At 40.8% G+C, this 17,413-nt stretch overlaps 1 protein-coding gene across 1 annotated transcript; it reads left to right on the forward strand.

Annotated features, from left to right (window-relative positions):
• The first annotated feature begins 15,450 nt into the window (after window positions 1–15,450).
• On the forward strand, window positions 15,451–16,041 carry LOC148874272 (uncharacterized). Its single transcript, XM_088960837.1, has one exon. It carries the CDS (start codon window positions 15,589–15,591, stop codon window positions 15,829–15,831), a length of 243 nt encoding a protein of 80 aa, XP_088816963.1. The 5' UTR covers window positions 15,451–15,588; the 3' UTR covers window positions 15,832–16,041.
• The last annotated feature ends 1,372 nt before the right edge of the window (window positions 16,042–17,413 follow it).

Raw genomic sequence — 17,413 nt, forward strand, 5'->3', positions numbered from 1 at the left:
CTCACGTGCCACTCCCACCTTCCACCTCGCAGTTTCCTGGCGAGGTGGAAGGTGGAGACAGAGGCTCGCAGAGCATTCTAGGTCGGCTGGCTGAGGATGGCGTTGTAAGATGAGAGACAACGGACAACGATGAAGTCCACCATTGCTATAGATGTCATCTCACCATCTTTGATCAGTAAGGGCAAGGTGATCTTTCCCTTGGGCATGAACGACTCCCCGGAGAAGCCCATCGGGGGAGTGTTGACTGGCGTGAGGCGATCCTTATTGATGCCGAGTTGTTCAAAGGCCTCTTCAAATAAGATATTGGCTGAGCTGCCTGTTTTACTAGGATGCGCCGAACTTCGTAGTTGGCTATCTTAGTCGTGATCACCAAGGCGTCATCATGCGGGGTCTGGACCCCTCTGAGATCGTTGTCGATGAAGGTGATCGAATCCTTTCGCCTTTTCTTCTGTTCTCTGTTGTCAATCTCGAGCAACCGCGCATACTTCTTTCGGCCAGAGCTGCTCTCCCCTCCAGAGGCCATCCCTCATGATATTACAACAATGACTCCGGCTGGGGGAGCTCGGCCCGAGGGTTTGGGGCATGGTTTCTCCTTTGGCTTGTCTTCTTTTATGTCGATGAAGCCCCCAAGGTAGCTGTGCCAGATCAGGTCCTCGAGGTGGTGCTTCAGGTCATGACAGTTGTCAATATCATGGTTGTGGTCTTGGTGAAATTCACAGTATTTGTCTTGGTTTCTTTTGTTGCTCTGAGTTTTCATCTTCTCGGGCCACCTAACATACCTGTTGTCACGAATCTGCATCAGAATTTTAGACTACGGTGCAGTCAGCAGCGTGAAATTCCTATATGTCGGAGGAGTGGTCCTTGGCCTTCGGTCTGGTCAACGGTCCTGTCTCTTATTGTCTCAGTCCACCCTCTCTGTCTTATGATCATGAATCTTCTTGTCGCACTATTCTTCCTCGCCCCTTAGTTGTGCTTGCGCTTCTTCAACGTTAATGTATTTTTGGGGGTGGGCCATCGGCGCGGCCACAGTCTGAGGAGGATCCTTTGAGATAAAAAAGCTCAATGGAGAGGGGTGGAGGCCTTGCATGACAGCTATGATGACTACCGATTGGTTCAGATTGGACGTGTAATGCCTCTGAGTAGAACCTTGCTAGGTATTCTTTGAGGGACTTCCCTTTTCTCTACTGCAGTTGGAAAAGACTTACCGAAGTTTTCCAGTGTTTCTTGTTGGCTGTGAATTGTGCCAAGAATTGGCTCTCCAGCTGCTCCCATGAGGGGATGGCGTGCGGGGGAAGGGAGGTGTACCAAGATAGGGCCATGACCTTAAGAGTTGCTATGAAATCTTTGCACATCAGGCCTTCGGTTGAGCTATGTAGCATCATTTGAGCCTTGAAGGCTTCAAGGTTGTCATTGGGATCTATGGATCCATTGTACCTCTCGAATTGTGGGGCTCGCTAGTAGGCCGGAGGAGCTCGTCCACGATGTCCTGGGTGAAGGGCGGCTCCTTGGCGGGCTGGTTGCTCAGCTCAGTGGGTCGGACCACCGGATGGGTTGCAATTCTTTTTAGCCTGGCTGCACTCCAACTCAGTCAGTCTTTGTCGGAGTTCTAGGATATTTATGTCCCTGTTGTCAGGAACTACTGCAGGCATGGCTCTTTCCTTCTTGGGCACTGCCTGGTGATCTTTGACTGAGTTGGATTCGGCAACGGAGACTAGATGCTGTGCCCGCTTGCTGAGCCTTTCCTTTGCTGGAATATAGGTATACTGGTGAGTTGTCCTACAGTTTTCGCATTCGCGAGAGCGGGCTGAGGAGCTCGATCTTTAAGAAGTCTGTTGCTTTTCTTGATTAGGCTGCGCCTTGTCCTTGTCCGACCAGCGCATTTTGTTGTCATCATGGCGAGGATCAACCACAATACGTGTTGGGGTAGGAAGGGGGACGATCTGAGGAGACCATGGTGTAGACCCCAGTGACTGCATCATCGCCAAGATCTGGTCGACATTTTCTTGCATTGCTTGAAACTAGGTAGGGTTGACCATGGCTTGGTACTGAGGTTGCTGAGTTTCGCAGCATGGAGGGCTGTGATGAAAGTGGGATCCCTAATATGGGGATCGACATGTTGAATGTTTAGACGCGTTTCTTGGCATCTTCTTGATTGCATGGAAAGAAGGTTTGGAATAGCTTTTTGTGCGCTTCCCACAGATGGATCCAATCTGATGCTGCTTGATCTGAGGTAGTTCTTGAACAGAGGTCACAGTCAGATAGTCCTGCCAATTGGAGGAGGCCGAGGTGGAAGGACGAATCCGCACTCCAAATCTGAAACCAAGAAGAAAGTCAAAGTTCCGAGGAATTATCCCAGGGTAGATACTTCGACGCTCAAGATAGTCGAGGAAGGTGGGTAGTCAGACCGAGTAGTTAAAGAATGGTGCTGGTCCGAGCAGAGTAACAATATGGAAATCAAGAGTTGGGTCCTTTACCTTGAGCAGGAGGTACCTCTTTATAGCCGAAGATCCGTGTCCTGGTCGGGTGAGGCTTCCGGGGTTATTGGGGTGAGGTTACCCACCGAGGTCTTTGGGATAAGACCTAATCCCCAATGGAGTCCTCATCTACACAACGTTCTCTTGTCTAGGTCACACTTATCCAGACGACGTGGTGCCGACGTGGCTGGAGAGATAAGATAGGCCATGGAGGTGATGCGGCGTTGATGTAGACAAGGAAATAAGGTGGGCCACAGAGGTGATGCAACGCTAACGTGGCTGAGGAGATAAGGTGGCCACGTAGGTGACACATGGCATCTAGGGCCAGCTCAACCATAATCCGAATATGAAGGAGTACAAATACAATACAAAAACCTTGTATTTTGTATTATTTTGTATGTATTTATACTATACATATTTGTATTTTTACTCATTCTAAATTGAGCTTGATAACTGGCGAACGGGAAGTGGTAACTAGCAAGTGGGAACAACCTTAAATCAAAATTTTCAAATCTAAAAATGAAAGCCCATTTTCTCTAAAAGATGGGTGGAAACTCTATTTCTGTGAGCCAACCATGAGATCCCCAAAGCTCACAACCACCCTTCGGTGACCACAAATGACACAGAGCACATGCACTGGACCCTTGGAAGTAGAAAACACTTAGCCAAGACACAGGGGGTTGGAACCATTACCTAGTGAATGCTAATTACACAAGGTAGCCACACAGTCACTTGGAAGTGTTTCTTGATAGAATGCATTTTTTTTAAGACATAAAGGGGCTAAAAAAATCAAATCTAACTGCGAACGAAAAGCTTATCTCTTGACAAAATGCTTCCTATCAAGAAACAGGGGGGGTAATAATCATACAAGAACTGATCAGTCCTAACATATGATGCACTCCAAAACAGACACACCACTAGCATCATTTTCTTCCCCAAACCTAGCTCAAAATCTTATAGTCTTCATAGTAGATGAATAATAGAAATCAATCCACTTAGACCTCTAATACCCAGCCAATATACTATCAAACGAAAACACCAAGTCAAACATCCTAACCTAAGCCCCCATAGCTATAGTCATAAAAAATCATATGGGATATCCAACCTTAAAAATTCACTGGCCACAAAAATGCTTATTGATAAGAATACTCTTACCAATAAGCAGGGGCTTATTGTAAGTACATGTGGTTCCCCATGTTTGTGCTCACGACGAAAGTATCAAACCAAAACCACAGAAACACCTAGGGTGACATTTTAGCCACCAGAGGCCTATGATGTGTTGGAAGGGTTAGAATCTATCATATGGATAGCTGAACCATGCTAGATGTCTTGGTGAAATTTCAAAAATTTCCTAATCTTTATGAGAATCAAATTCCCTATGTTTTGAAAAACAGCATTTTCAGGATTGGTCTTGCACTAATTTGGACCAGATTTGAAACCAAACAAAGAGGGAGATTTATACATGATATGGATACCTCAAATTCAAATGACAAGGTGGAAGATCTTGCCCAAATCAGTCCTGAAACCAATCTTTATTGAAGATGGCACAGTGTATGGGTGAAGTTGATTCTGCAACACAGTTTTCAGCAAAACTGCAACCCAACTGCTTAGATCAAACTAGGGAAGGTGTGCCTAAATTCCTTTGAATTTTTCTTGAAAAAATTAGAAGAAAACTGATCTTTTCAGTCATTGAAATCCTAGGTCGTGATAGAGTTTCTTGGGAGACAAAAGAGAATGAGAGAGAGAGAGAGAGAGTTGTGTTTTAGTCTGATTCACTCTCTTCTTCTTTTATCTCCTTGTGAAGCACTCTTCAATCAAATTAGGAGATTATCCAAATCTAATTTGGATCTAGACTCTATCAAGAGATAAACCTTATCCTCTTAAGAGGATGGGTGCTCCATACCTATTTCTAAACCCAGATTTGACCAAGAAGTTGTCATGTGACAACTTACTTAATCTTATTAATTCTGGGCCTTAGGCCCATTTCCTTCAAAGGCTCATGACCCAAGGTATTGCATGGCCTACTTAGGCTTGATTTGTATGGTGTGGGACCCCACAATGACCACACATAAGTCTACATGGGTTCAGTCCAGCATCTGTGAAAAAGTTTGGCTGAATTCACTACTAAACGTAGTGAACCCCTGAGTACATCACTATGGGTTTAATATGGGCCCAACATTTACACTTAAATGATCATTGAATTCGACTATTTTATGAAGACCCAAGGATAATGGACTTAAGTAAAATAAAGCTCATAAGGTAATCAGCCTTTAATAGTCTCTTACACCTAACCTCTCAGCCCATAATGATCATCACAACACCGCCCAACAGGGAATGAACTCTCCCCTAACTACAAGGTAGAGTGTCATACTCTTTGCTCAGATGGATCCCGAAAATTAAAACATTTCGCAAACATTTTTCATAATATATAGATATATATATATATATATATTCATATAAATATGTTTTACAAAACCAAATCTCAAACACAATTGAAATCCACTACCAGTAGCTTAGGTTTCCATAAGATAAGAGTGTAAGCCCTATCATTCACTTTTTTCGACAAAGGGGCCGATCCTATCACTATGATCGCACACTCAGATGAATTTTTATATTGCCCCAACATACCCAAGTTTTGATCCTTGATGGATCTCATTAATTGGCATATCAAAGATTGCCAAATGCAACACCTAGTGTAGTACCATAATCAAGTCTAGGGGTTATGTGTAACTTTCCAGTTTTGCCCATCAATCTCCAAGGTCCAGGGTATAACTGGAATATGGTCCGGGTTTAGTGTTTCATCCAAACACACATTGCATGTACTTTGGGTCTAACCTTGGCAACTGAGACAAGCTGACCTAACTTGGCAGCACATCAGTGTTAGGCTTGGCAGGATAAACTCCCCAAGTCTATTCAACGGCTGGGAACATTCTAAACTAACACAAGTCTTGTAAGTGTCCAATTTAAGGGGTAATTATACATAAACATACCAGTATCAACATGAAATAATAATGTACTTTTATTCATTTACAATAAATGTATTTATACATCAATCTGATTGGAGCTAAGGGCATATACTGTCTACACGATGAACCCATAACTCATCATAGGCTTGCAATGAGCTCAAAGCCATCACGAACCTACGATGGACTTAAGAACTACTATGTGTTTGCAACAAGACAAATTAACTCGCGATGAAACAATCGACAGATGATGGAGCAATTAAGCAAACATTTCAGACTAGCTCTGATGTCATACATGCCACGTCAATACAAGAGATCTGTAAGGGGAAGTAGTGCACGTATGTCATGAGAATCCTCAGACAAAAGGAAATTTTGTCTTAGGAAGATCTCACCTAATATGTGGCGAACCCCCAATAGTATACTCCTGGCAATCAACATCGAATCAATGATTCCCTTTCCAAGTAAGAATAAAACCCCATTTTGGCTCCTTTTGCTTTAGAGCATCAGAATTTCCCTTTATAAAAAGGGGAATGAACCATAATTGACACACGATTCTATCAACCTTGATACCTCTATCCACCTTTGCTACCCAATGTCCCTTGGCCTTTCTTCATCCTTCGAGGAGACCACCACACTTTGCTTTACCACTCCACTTACACGTCGCTTTCATGCTACGGTTCACCTTCATCCCTCCCTTCTTGAATGGTCCCTTTCAGCAAACTACTTCACCCTAATAGAACAAGACAACCCATAACCTGGATGGAACTTAAACGATTGGCCAACAACACCACTAGGCCATGGATTTGGGTGGGAGATTTTAATGCTATCACGCATTCATGCTACAGTTCACCTTCATCCCTCCCTTCCTGAATGGTCCCTTTCAGCAATCTACTTCACCCTAATAGAACAAGACAACCCATAACTTGGATGGAACTTAAACAATTGGCCAATAACACCACTAGGACATGGATTTGGATGGGAGATTTTAATGCTATCACTGATCCATCTAAAAAGCAAGGGGGGAAAACTCCGAATGGTCATAAAATAGAAGAGTTTTGAGAGGTAATAAATGATTGCAACATGATGAACCTTGGGTTTAGTGGTCAATAGTTTACATGGACGAACATGCAGCAAGGCATCAGGAACGTTAAGGCCATACTTGATTGTATTCTTGCCAACCTAGGATGGAGAATGCTCTACCCAAGACCTAAGGTGATGCACTTAACTAGGATGTCATCTAAGTTGTCTGACCACTGCCTTGTTTTGATTGACATTATAGGTATGAATTTCAAACCCTATTTTCAGAATTGAACAAATGTGGCTTATTGACAACTCATTCAAAGAAGTGATGAGACTAGAAGGTATATAGTGTTTGCTACTAATGCCCTTCCCTCTCTCGCCAAGCCTTGGAATGAGTCATTTTGGTAACATCTTTAGAAAAAAAAAACATCTTTGCACTGTTAGACAGTGTATGCCCTTAGCTCCAATCATATTGATGTACTGATGCATTTATTGTAAATGAATAAAAGCATATAATTGATTCATGTTTTATTTGGTGTATTTCCGTGTAATTACCCTTAAACTGGACACTTATGAAAGTTGTATTAATTTAGAATGTTCTTAGCTATCGGATAGTCTATTTTTGATATGCCAATCAGTGAGATCCTTAGAGGGGGTCAAAACCTAGGTATGTTGGAGCAGTATGAGAATTCATTCGAGTGGGTGATCATAGTGACAGGATCAGCCCCTTTGTCAGACAAAGTGAATGATCAGGACTGCATTCTTTCTGATGGAAACCAAAACTGTCGATAGTCGATTTCAACCGTGTTTGAGATTTGTTTTTGCAAAACATTTTTATATGAATATATATATATATATTTAACAGTCGATTTCAACCGTGTTTGAGATTTGTTTTTGCAAAAATCACTTTAAAAACTTATACTCCTCCACATACTTTAACAGTGGGGGTAATGACAAAGCCAGTGATCAACAAGATCCCAACAAATACTGGAGAGTGGTTCCACCAAGTCACTGACTGGGAAATAAAATAGGTCGTTTGGTCTTTACCAAATAACAAGAGTCCAGGATTGAACAGAAATACAATAGAGTTCTTGAAGAAGTACTGGGATATTTTAGGATCTACTTTCATAGGGGTTGTTAAGGAGTGCTTTGATAATGGAGCTATTCCCAAAGAGTTCAACAAATCAACGATTATCCTTTCTAGTGTTCCGTCACATGCTATGCAAATTTTCTGGATCCCCAACTCCAATAGTAAAAAGAAATGGTACAAATTAGGCAAAATTTCTTATGGGGTTCATCACTAGACAAACGTATAATTCATTTGGTTAGTTGGAATAAACTCACCCTCCTACAGCTTTTAGGAGGCCTGGGTATTAAAAATTTTAGAGACACTAACCTTGATTTCCTAACTAAACTAGCTTCGTGTCTCATCTCCAAGCAAGAGGACATGTGGGCAAGAGTGGTAATTAGCAAATATAGGTTGAACAACCTGAATTTAGATATTGTGAAGAGGCCTATAGATTCCTGGATCTGGAAAAGGCATGTGCAAAGGGTTTAAGATTCTTAGGGATAGGCTGATTAGAAACATCAGAAATGGACAAAACACAAATCTGTAGACTGATCATTGGGTGGACAGATTTACTCTTGCAAGCTCACGCCTTCTGGTCCCTCTTCCCTACCTAAAACCAGAAAATAAATAAATAAATAAAGGATATCATCTCCCCAACCGGGGCCTGGAAGAACACGAAAAATAGAGAGGTAACACCAGAATCAGTGTACAAGTTCTTAACATGTCCAAACTAACCCATTATCACTGTAGTGATTAAAAGCATATGGACATCATCATGCTAGCCTAGTTGAAAATTTTTATGTGGTTGCTATACTACAGTAGGCTCCCTTTCTACAACTTTTTAGTTAGGCATGGGATGATGGTTTCTGAGGAGTGCCCTCTTTACATGAGGAATTGGGAATCTATGGACAACCTGTTTAAGAAATGTGACTTCACTAAAAATGTCTAGGATGAATTATCAATTATACATGATCAGGGGTAATTTGGCCCGACCTATCAACACCTGGACACATGGAAACGATTTGCTAACTGGATGGTGACTTAGCATTCCCTACCACCTCAATAGGCTAGGTCAGCTTGGGTGCTTTGGGCACCTCGGCCAAGACTGAGGTCCGAGCAGCTTGTGATGGCCCAACCTGCCGAGGTGACATGTAGCCAACTTCTAGAAGCTAGTTAGCTGTCTCCGACCTCTTTGGGATCACACTGCACATCTACAAGCCTTATCCTTATCCCGCCCAGATCAAACGAACTTGATAAGCCTTATCAGCTCACACAAAGTCCACCTCTGAGTGCGGAACAGATTCCTAGTAGCAAGAGCCAGCGATTTCGGAGGTGTTACGTAAGACCTATGTCAGCTCACCTATATAAGGGCACCAACCCTAACGTTACAAGGTATGCACGATTATTTGCTCACTAGCCTTCTAGCTTACAAGCCAACTCGCATACAGTTACTAACATAAGCATCAGAGCACCCACTCCGGGTAAACCACCTTGGGTCCTCTGAACATTCTATTCTTGTAGTTCGACTGGCCAACTAAGTGGACCGACGTCCGAGATACCCTCCAGCTAGGAGCATTTAGATCGTGCACCATCAATACCCTTACAACAAACATGGATATCAACTTCAAATATTGGATGAAGCATAACTTGACAACATATAACCACCAGAACTTGACTTTATTCTGTTAGACAGTGTATGCCCTTAGCTCCAGTCAGATTGATGTACATTATGACATTTATTGTAAATGAATAAAGTACATATTTGATTCATGTTATTATGGTGTGTTTTTGTGTAATACCCTTAAACTGGACACTTATGAGACTTGTGTTAGTTTAGAATGTTCGTAGTTGTTGGATAAGTCTGGGGAGATTTATCCTGCTAAGGCTGACACTGATGTGCCGCCAAGTGTTGGGGTGGCCTGTCTTAGTTGCCAGGGTGTGACCTGAGGTACATGCGGTGTAGGTTTACTTGAAACCCTGAACCGGACCAGAATTCCAGTATTGCCTTGGACCTTGGAGATTAGTGGGAAAAATTGGAATATTTCACCTGACCCCTAGATTCGATTATGATACTGCACTAGGTATCGGATTGGGCTGTCTTTGATATGCCAATCAGTGAGATCCTTAGAGGGGGTCAAAACCTGGGTATGTTGGGACAGTCTGATAATTCATTTGAGTGGGAGATCATAGTGACAGGATCAACCCCTTTGTCGGACAAAGGTAATGATCGGGGATGCACTCTCACTGATGGAAACCAAGACTGCTGACAACCGATTTCAATCGTTGAAAATTGTTTTTGCAAAATATATTTATATATGAATATACATATATATATATATATATATATATATATATATATTATGGTTTCAAATTGTTTGCAAAAGGGTTTTAATTCCCGGGATCCATGTGAGTAGAGAGTGCAACATTGTTCCTTGCAGCCGAGGGAGAGGTCCTCTCTTGCTGGGCAGTGTTTGAGCATTATGGGCTGAGAGGTTAAGTGTAAGACCATTGAGGGTAATACCTGATGGACTAATCTTGCGTCTACCCACAGTCCCTGGGTTTTTATAAGGTGGTTTGGCTCAGGGACCACTTTGTGTAAGTGTTGGGCCCATTAGGAGCTCATGTGATGGGCTTCAGGGAATTCGCTGTCTTTTCAGTGAATTCGGCTAGGCCTTGTAACAGAGGCTGGGCTGAACCCATGTAGCTGATGCGTAGATCAATGTTTGGGTCCCATGCCATACAAAGAAGTCCAACTGGGCAACAGTTTGGAAGGCCACTGAGCACATAAGACTTATTGAGCCTAAAGCCCTTTTCGAACTGGTTTAGTTAGACTAATTAAAGAGAGGGGCAAATCTGAGATTAGATCAACAGATAGGATAGGGAGTTATCCCTATCCACTCAGAGAGTTCGGATCTGAATTTGGATATGAAAACCTCCTAATAAGATTAGGAGATAGCTGACCTAATCTACAGATAAGATAAGGACTTATCCTTATCACTTAAAGAGAGTCCAGATTCAAATAAGGATTTGAATCAGGAAACTCCTGATGGGATTAGGAACTGATCTCTTTAAGTCTATAAAAGGAGGAGGGGGCAAACCATTCAGTCTATCCCATCAACCCAGATATCAGAACTCAGATCACAAAGAGAGAAGACAACAACAGTGTGACTGTGCCATCTTCTCCCTGCGTTCTCCTCCAGTTGCCACATACTTCCAGTTCGATCTCCAGTTTTGTAGGGGCGATCAAGAATAATTCTTGATATCAATCTTTGGAGAAAGGCTGATCTGAAGTCGTGCTCACAGCCTCCATCGAATTCTTGTTGAAGGATTCGGTTCTTGGGAAGAACACTGCTGATTCTGCTCCACCCTACATTGTGTCATATTCAGTGGGAGTAGTCTTTGGAGATTTCTTTGGGCGTGAACACTTTCGTTGGAGGATACTGTTTCTTCGTATCAGGTATATCCTTCTACTACTGTTTTGGTTCAGATTTGGTTTGGTTCCTGGTTCAAGATTGATCATTGAAAAATGTAATTTTTCTAAAACAAGGAATGTGATTCCCAGATGGGAGAGAGAGAAACTTTTTAAATTTCGCCCAACCTACCTATAGGGTTCAGCCATCCATATGATGGATCTCTCATCCCTTCATATTCTGCTACCTCAACCGACAGATTTTGAGAGGAAGGAATAACCAAGTTTTTAACAATATGAACCCAAACCCAAAATATGTAGCTTTCTTGATCAAAAGCCTTGTATAAAATTTCCTTCATGCTCAACCATATGGGCCCCTTGATGAGAAGAATAACAACAAATGCTGGAAGGACATCTATTGAAAACATCATGTGGCCCCCATTTAGATGGCGGGTCAACATGGGTTGAATGACCCATTAGGGGTTAGGACGGGGTTGGGTCGAGGGTCCCAATGGGTTGGTCATAAAGGGTCAGGGTCAGTTGGGTCAAGGAAAGTGTTAAAAGATTCAAACCTGAGTTCACTTCTCCACCCCACATCGTCCCACAAAACATCCCCACTGTGTATTGGAAACTTCTTCTGATGATGACATCATCGGTTTTGGTACTATAATCGGGAGATGTTCCCAATACACGGTAGGGATGTGTTGTGGGATGTTGTGGGGCGGAGATCCCGTCTCCTCAAAACCATCGAATGAAGTCTTTCTCTTCCGCTAGTTGCCATCGCCAACTTGCCTATTAGGGTTTCTTCGTTCTGCCATTAGAGAGAAGCTTCAATGCCATTTTCTTGCCAATATTGGAAGGCCGATTAAACGATGCCCGTCGCCACCAATAGATCTTGCCACCTCTGAGTCTCTGACTGATGGAGCTCACCGGTTGCCACCTTTGTTCTTTCTTCCACCCCCTCAAATGCCGGCAAACTGGCTGCTGCCTCTATTCTTCTTCTTCCACCTTTGTTACTTCTTCCGCCTCTCTTATTTCTTCCACCCCTTCAAATGCCGACAAACCAGCTGCCGCATCTATTCTTCTTCCACATTTTTTCTTTCTTCTGCCTGTGTTCTTTCTTCTTCTATTTCGAGGATTTTGTTTTTTATGGATAACGATGAGGCTCTGGTAATGTATGGGTTGGAGCCCTACATCCAAGTTTTCCTATAAAAATCTGATCGACTGTAGCAACTTATCGTTTTAACGATGAGTCTCTAGTAATGTATGGGTTGTAGCTCTGCCTCTAGAGCTCACGGACACAGGGTTTAAAGTATGGAAACGTAAGTTGTATCAGAAAAAATAATTTTAAGAGACACATCGGGATACACTTTGGATACATATAGGTACAGATGAAAAATTAAGATACGCATAAATATGTTAAATGTTCAAATAAATTCTAAAAAATATATTAATAGCGATAGCTACAAGTTTTATATGATTGTAAATAAGTTATTTAAAAGTAAAAAGGTGTAGTTTAATGGTCTATATAAAATTCGAGATATCGGGAATTAGTAACTATTGACAATTGATGGAATAACTAAAATGTGAGAAAAAATATACATTAGTTTTAAAATAATCAATAATTTATCTTTATATTTATTAATACGTAAATTTTAATAATTAATTCTAACATTTATTGATAAGCATACACTAAGAAAAAGAGAAAATTACTTAAAAATAAAAATGCATAAACCTATAGCAAGAAATGGGCGTGGCTTAGTGGTGAACCTTTAGTTGTTAAAGCTTAATGGCTAAGGTTTGAATCTTGGTATTGCTAGTTTGTCGTTTTATAGGCGCTAAAATTGAATTTCAAATTTAAAATTATGCATTAAGTACGAGAGTAATTAACAAAACAAAATTTGAACTATGCATTAATTCAAATTCAAATTTTGGATCCATATTGGCCTATACAGACCCGAAACAATCCGATACAAACCGATACATATGAAAAGGAACGCTATAGATAATTTCTATGCGCTCTGTGTATCGGAGCGATATGTATAAGCCGATACAATCCGATACGTTGCGAAATTTTGAACCTTGCACAGATGCATCCAAATTTTTAGTTTACCATTTTTCTTTGAATTTCTTGCACATTTTATATTTTTTCTAATATTTTTGCATTCTTATGTTTTTCTATAATTTCAGTGTTTTAATAATTTTTGTAGTTTTTTTGTAATTTATACATTTTCTTATTATTATTTTTTTGTTCTTTATTTGTAATCTGTGCTTTTTATAACTTTTGTTGTTTTTATAATTTGTTATGATTTACGAAAATTTCTTTTTTTTTTAATTTTTTATATTTTTCTAAATCTGAAATTTTCATTTTTTTGTATTTTTGCAGTTTCTGCATTTTTCTATATTTTCTACAATTTTTTATTTTTATGTAAAGTGATAATTTTATTTAACTTTGTTATTATTTTTCTCTATATTTTTTGTATGTTTTACATGTATTATATTTATCATTTTTAGTATTTTTTTTTGCATTTTTATTTTTATTTGAAATATATTTTTTGAACTTTTTATCAATTTTTATTTTTCTATATATATAATTTTTTAGTTCTATCATTTCAATTTTTATATTTTATGTTTTCTCATAGGTTGGATCAAGATGAGTCATATAAGTGGGTCAGGGTGGGTCATATGGGTGGGTCTGGGTTAGGGTTAGGGTGGGCTATGACCTACTAATATCAATAAATATGGGTGGATAGTGGGTCAGATGGTCAATATGGGTGGATTGTTACAATATGGGTGGATAGTGGGTCAGATGGTCAATAGTGGGTCAGATTAGAAGGAATTTCTGAGCTCATGTGTTGGAGTTGGAGCGTGAAGGTGTGACACTACTATAGATAAGCCAATTGATGTGCAAATTTCCTTGCTAAGTTGGGATGGAGTTTGATGTAGTGCGATTTGGTGCTTCCTGGTGGAGGATAGCTTGGACATCAGGCTAGTGAGGTTGCCTAATCGAGCTGCAAGACAAGTATGTCAAAGTGTCTGGGGTGTTTTATCCGGTGTGGGCACTCTGATGCTTAAGTTAAGAGATTTGGAGGTTTTGAGAGAGCGGAAATCTAGATTCCAAGAGAATTCATAGAGCTGAGTCACGTGTACCTTGTGAGACTAGAATCAAGGCCTTTATATAGGTGAGTTGCCGTAGGCTTCATGATGCGTGTCCAAGATCATTGGCCCTTCTAATCCGGAGTTGGTTTTACACCCGAAGATGGATTCCGCATAAGCTAATAAGGCTTATCCAGGTCTGTCCGAATTGGACGGGGAGAAGATGAACTCCGCTGACATGGTGCCATGATCTCGAAGATATCAGAGGCAGTTGTCTTGCTTCTAAATAAAGGTTACGCGGCACCTCGGCAGATCGATGTATATAGTTGAGCTACTCAAGCATCAGTCTATCTGGGTGACCTGAGGTGCATGAGGTGACTGGGATCATTGAAGTCACCGAGGTGGCTGAGGTGTCACCACATCATTCCATCACTCCATGTGTCATCACATCATTTGATGGGCCAAATTGTCCCTCATCGGAGTTCAAAACACATTCAAATATTCCCTGTCATTTTTTTTCCCGCTTTTGCTTGCTAATGTTGTTGGAGTGTCTACTTCTTGGTTATGCCATGAATTAGTTTTGTTGTTTTGTTTCTTTTGCTTGTTGATGCTCTTAGACTCCAACCGCATAAGAATTTTCAATTGTAGATGTTACATGTTGGATGGATTGAGATTTGCTCCTCGCATACCGTGCCTCACATTGACCTCACAACAACATCCCACCTTGTATTGGGAACATCTCCCCATGAATAATAAATTCAAAGATGGGAGATATTCCCAATATATGGCCAGAACATGTTGTGAGGTCGGTGTGGGGCGCACAAAGTGAGAAGTAGATGAAGATCCGGACTCTAGTTGGATAAGAACTCAGATCTGCTGCCAATCAAATACGCCCAACAATTCCCAAATCACCATTGCACAGGAACATCTTTCCATGAAAATGACAAGGGAGATGTTTCCAATGTGCAACTGCAATGCCACTCGGCACACTGTTGGAGCCAAGGTCAAGACATGTATCCATCCATATCACCAGCGCAATCCAGATCACCTGTCAATAAAACACGTTTCAATCCAGATCAAAACTCTCATGCTTTCAGCATTCCTGTCAATTTTTTTAGGGCTGTTGTAATTTCTCCGAATAAAGTTAAACAGAATAATTCTATCGTTTGGATTGCCACGTCGTCAAGATGATTCCGTATAAAAATAAAGAGCTGGAGGTTGGAATGGCTTTCCTTTTATAAGCAGAAAAGGTGATGAAACGTCACAGTTTGCTTGTCGTTTACAGAAAAAAAGATTAGAGACTATAGATTGAAATTTGAAAACCAAGACAAGCGGTTGGTTATACACTTGTACAGTTCTACTTCAACCCAATCCACCAAACTCACCAAGAATCTCTCACATCTGCCCATCTCCTCCTCCTACTATGATAAAATATCTAATCTGAAGCCTCTGAAGGCGAGAGCCCATTCATAATTCATATTCATTGCCCAGGAGGGGAACTCGTTTTCATTTTTTGATTCACCGAGAATCGAGATCCGAAGAGAGAGAAGGAGAAAGATGTGTTGTTGTTGCGGGGGTAAGATGTGCAGACTGTGTACGTGTTTGATCTTGGTGGTGATATTGATCGGGCTGATCTTCGGGTTTGGAGTGTTCAAGCATGGATTTCAGAAGTTGAAGAATACGTTGCACAATGACTACATTTATCCAGGAAGCGTTGGAGTTGGAAGGACCAATGGCGCCGTACTCTCTCCCTCGGGAAGACCATTCTTGGGCTATGGAGCCCCTCCCGTGCCACTCTAGGGTTTCTCCTTGTCTTCTTTTTCTTATTATTCTTATTAGCGTCATGATTTTTTCCCCTATTTGGATGTATTCTGAGAATGCGTGAAGACTGTTGGAATTTCTTTGACATGCTAGCTTTTGTTATTAGAATATGAGATTTCTAGGGTTATTTTCTGCATACCCTTGATTTTATCATATGTAGTGGAATGGACCTGCCATTTTCTAGGGTTATTAATTTTCCATTCCGGATTCTGAAACATGTTAAAATACAAGGAATTAAGCTTTCTCAGAAGCCAAGAAAGCAGTAAACAATTTACCTTTCCAACGATTAAAAAAAAAACCGTCGAAGAAGAAATCTAAAATCTTTCTTCCACTCACTCGTCTCTACACCCTACAGTTTACAATCACGATTTTTTTTCCTCGCTAGTCGGCTCATTTATAAACTTCCAGAGGGGATTAAACCCAGGAATCTTCTGACAAGTCTCTCTACATTTGGGAATGGGGAATTTGGGAAAGGGAGTTTCGTTAATTGTGATTCAAAAGTGCCTCTGGGGAAGAAGGCTCCTTTCCAAGACAATGTGGGTCACTGATGTAGATTTTAGGTGCCAAGCTTTTAAGTAGATAAACCAAGGCGCGTTTCTATTGGTGTAGTGAGCAGAAAATAGCCGTATTTTTGTCCCCCATCACCTCAACCATGGATGATGCTTGATACTTCATTATCCACAGAAATGAATCCTAGGCATGGAGGTTGGAGCTACTATGAGTCACGCTATGCCATCTTTCATTTGCTGCCAAAAAAAAATGACATTCATTTGGCATGCACAACTTTCATAGGTCATACATACATACATCTAGTACTAATAGTACTATGAGAGCATTTATTTTGCCCTTTGAATGTTGCACTAGCAATTCAGCCTTATCTCTACATTTTACCTATGGACGAAGAGTACTTGGGATGAGGGGCTCCGCCGTTGTATCTCAGAAGTCGGGATTAGTACCTAAAAGGCCTTGTCAGGGAATGCTACGGTGCGGGTACTTCTCTGAACTTTTGCCATTCACTGATTCATCGTTGCTATCTTCTATTTGCCATCATTGCTATCAACTCCCTTAACGCTGTGTTTGTACTCTGATTCAATTTTTGACAACATTACATTTATACATTGACAAATGACAGGTAAATGCATATTTACATTTATAATAAAATGTAAAAATATATGGAGAAATACAGACAGACCCAATGCAGATTTTTGATTTCCATTGTAGAGTTATAAATGTTCAAAAGGTCAAAAATCCCCCACTCTATACACCAATTCCTGCCTGTGAATTGGCATCAATTCCGAACTGGCACCCACCCCAACTGTACTTTAGGCCTAAAGATTTTGACCCTCGGTTAAACTATCATTTTCCTAAATGTATATCAATACAAAAGAAGTAACTTTGCATTGGTTTTTTTTATAAAAAAAAGCATATGTTTTATTGAAATTCGTGTTAGTATCCATTACAGCTAAAAGTCAAGTTTGCAATTTGTCGGTGCAAAACTAACTCAAGTTTGCAATTTATATGAATCGATTTACATTTTGTATATTTGCATTCACACTTATTT

Source organism: Nelumbo lutea, chromosome 1 (assembly GCF_056320005.1).
Source record: "Nelumbo lutea isolate HS-2025 chromosome 1, American lotus-T2T, whole genome shotgun sequence".
In the NCBI taxonomy this organism is placed as follows: Eukaryota; Viridiplantae; Streptophyta; class Magnoliopsida; order Proteales; family Nelumbonaceae; genus Nelumbo; species Nelumbo lutea.

Coding starts and splice junctions, on each gene's coding strand:
- LOC148874272 (XM_088960837.1), top strand. CDS start 15,589: ATGTGTTGTTGTTGCGGGGGTAAGATGTGCAGACTGTGTACGTGTTTG.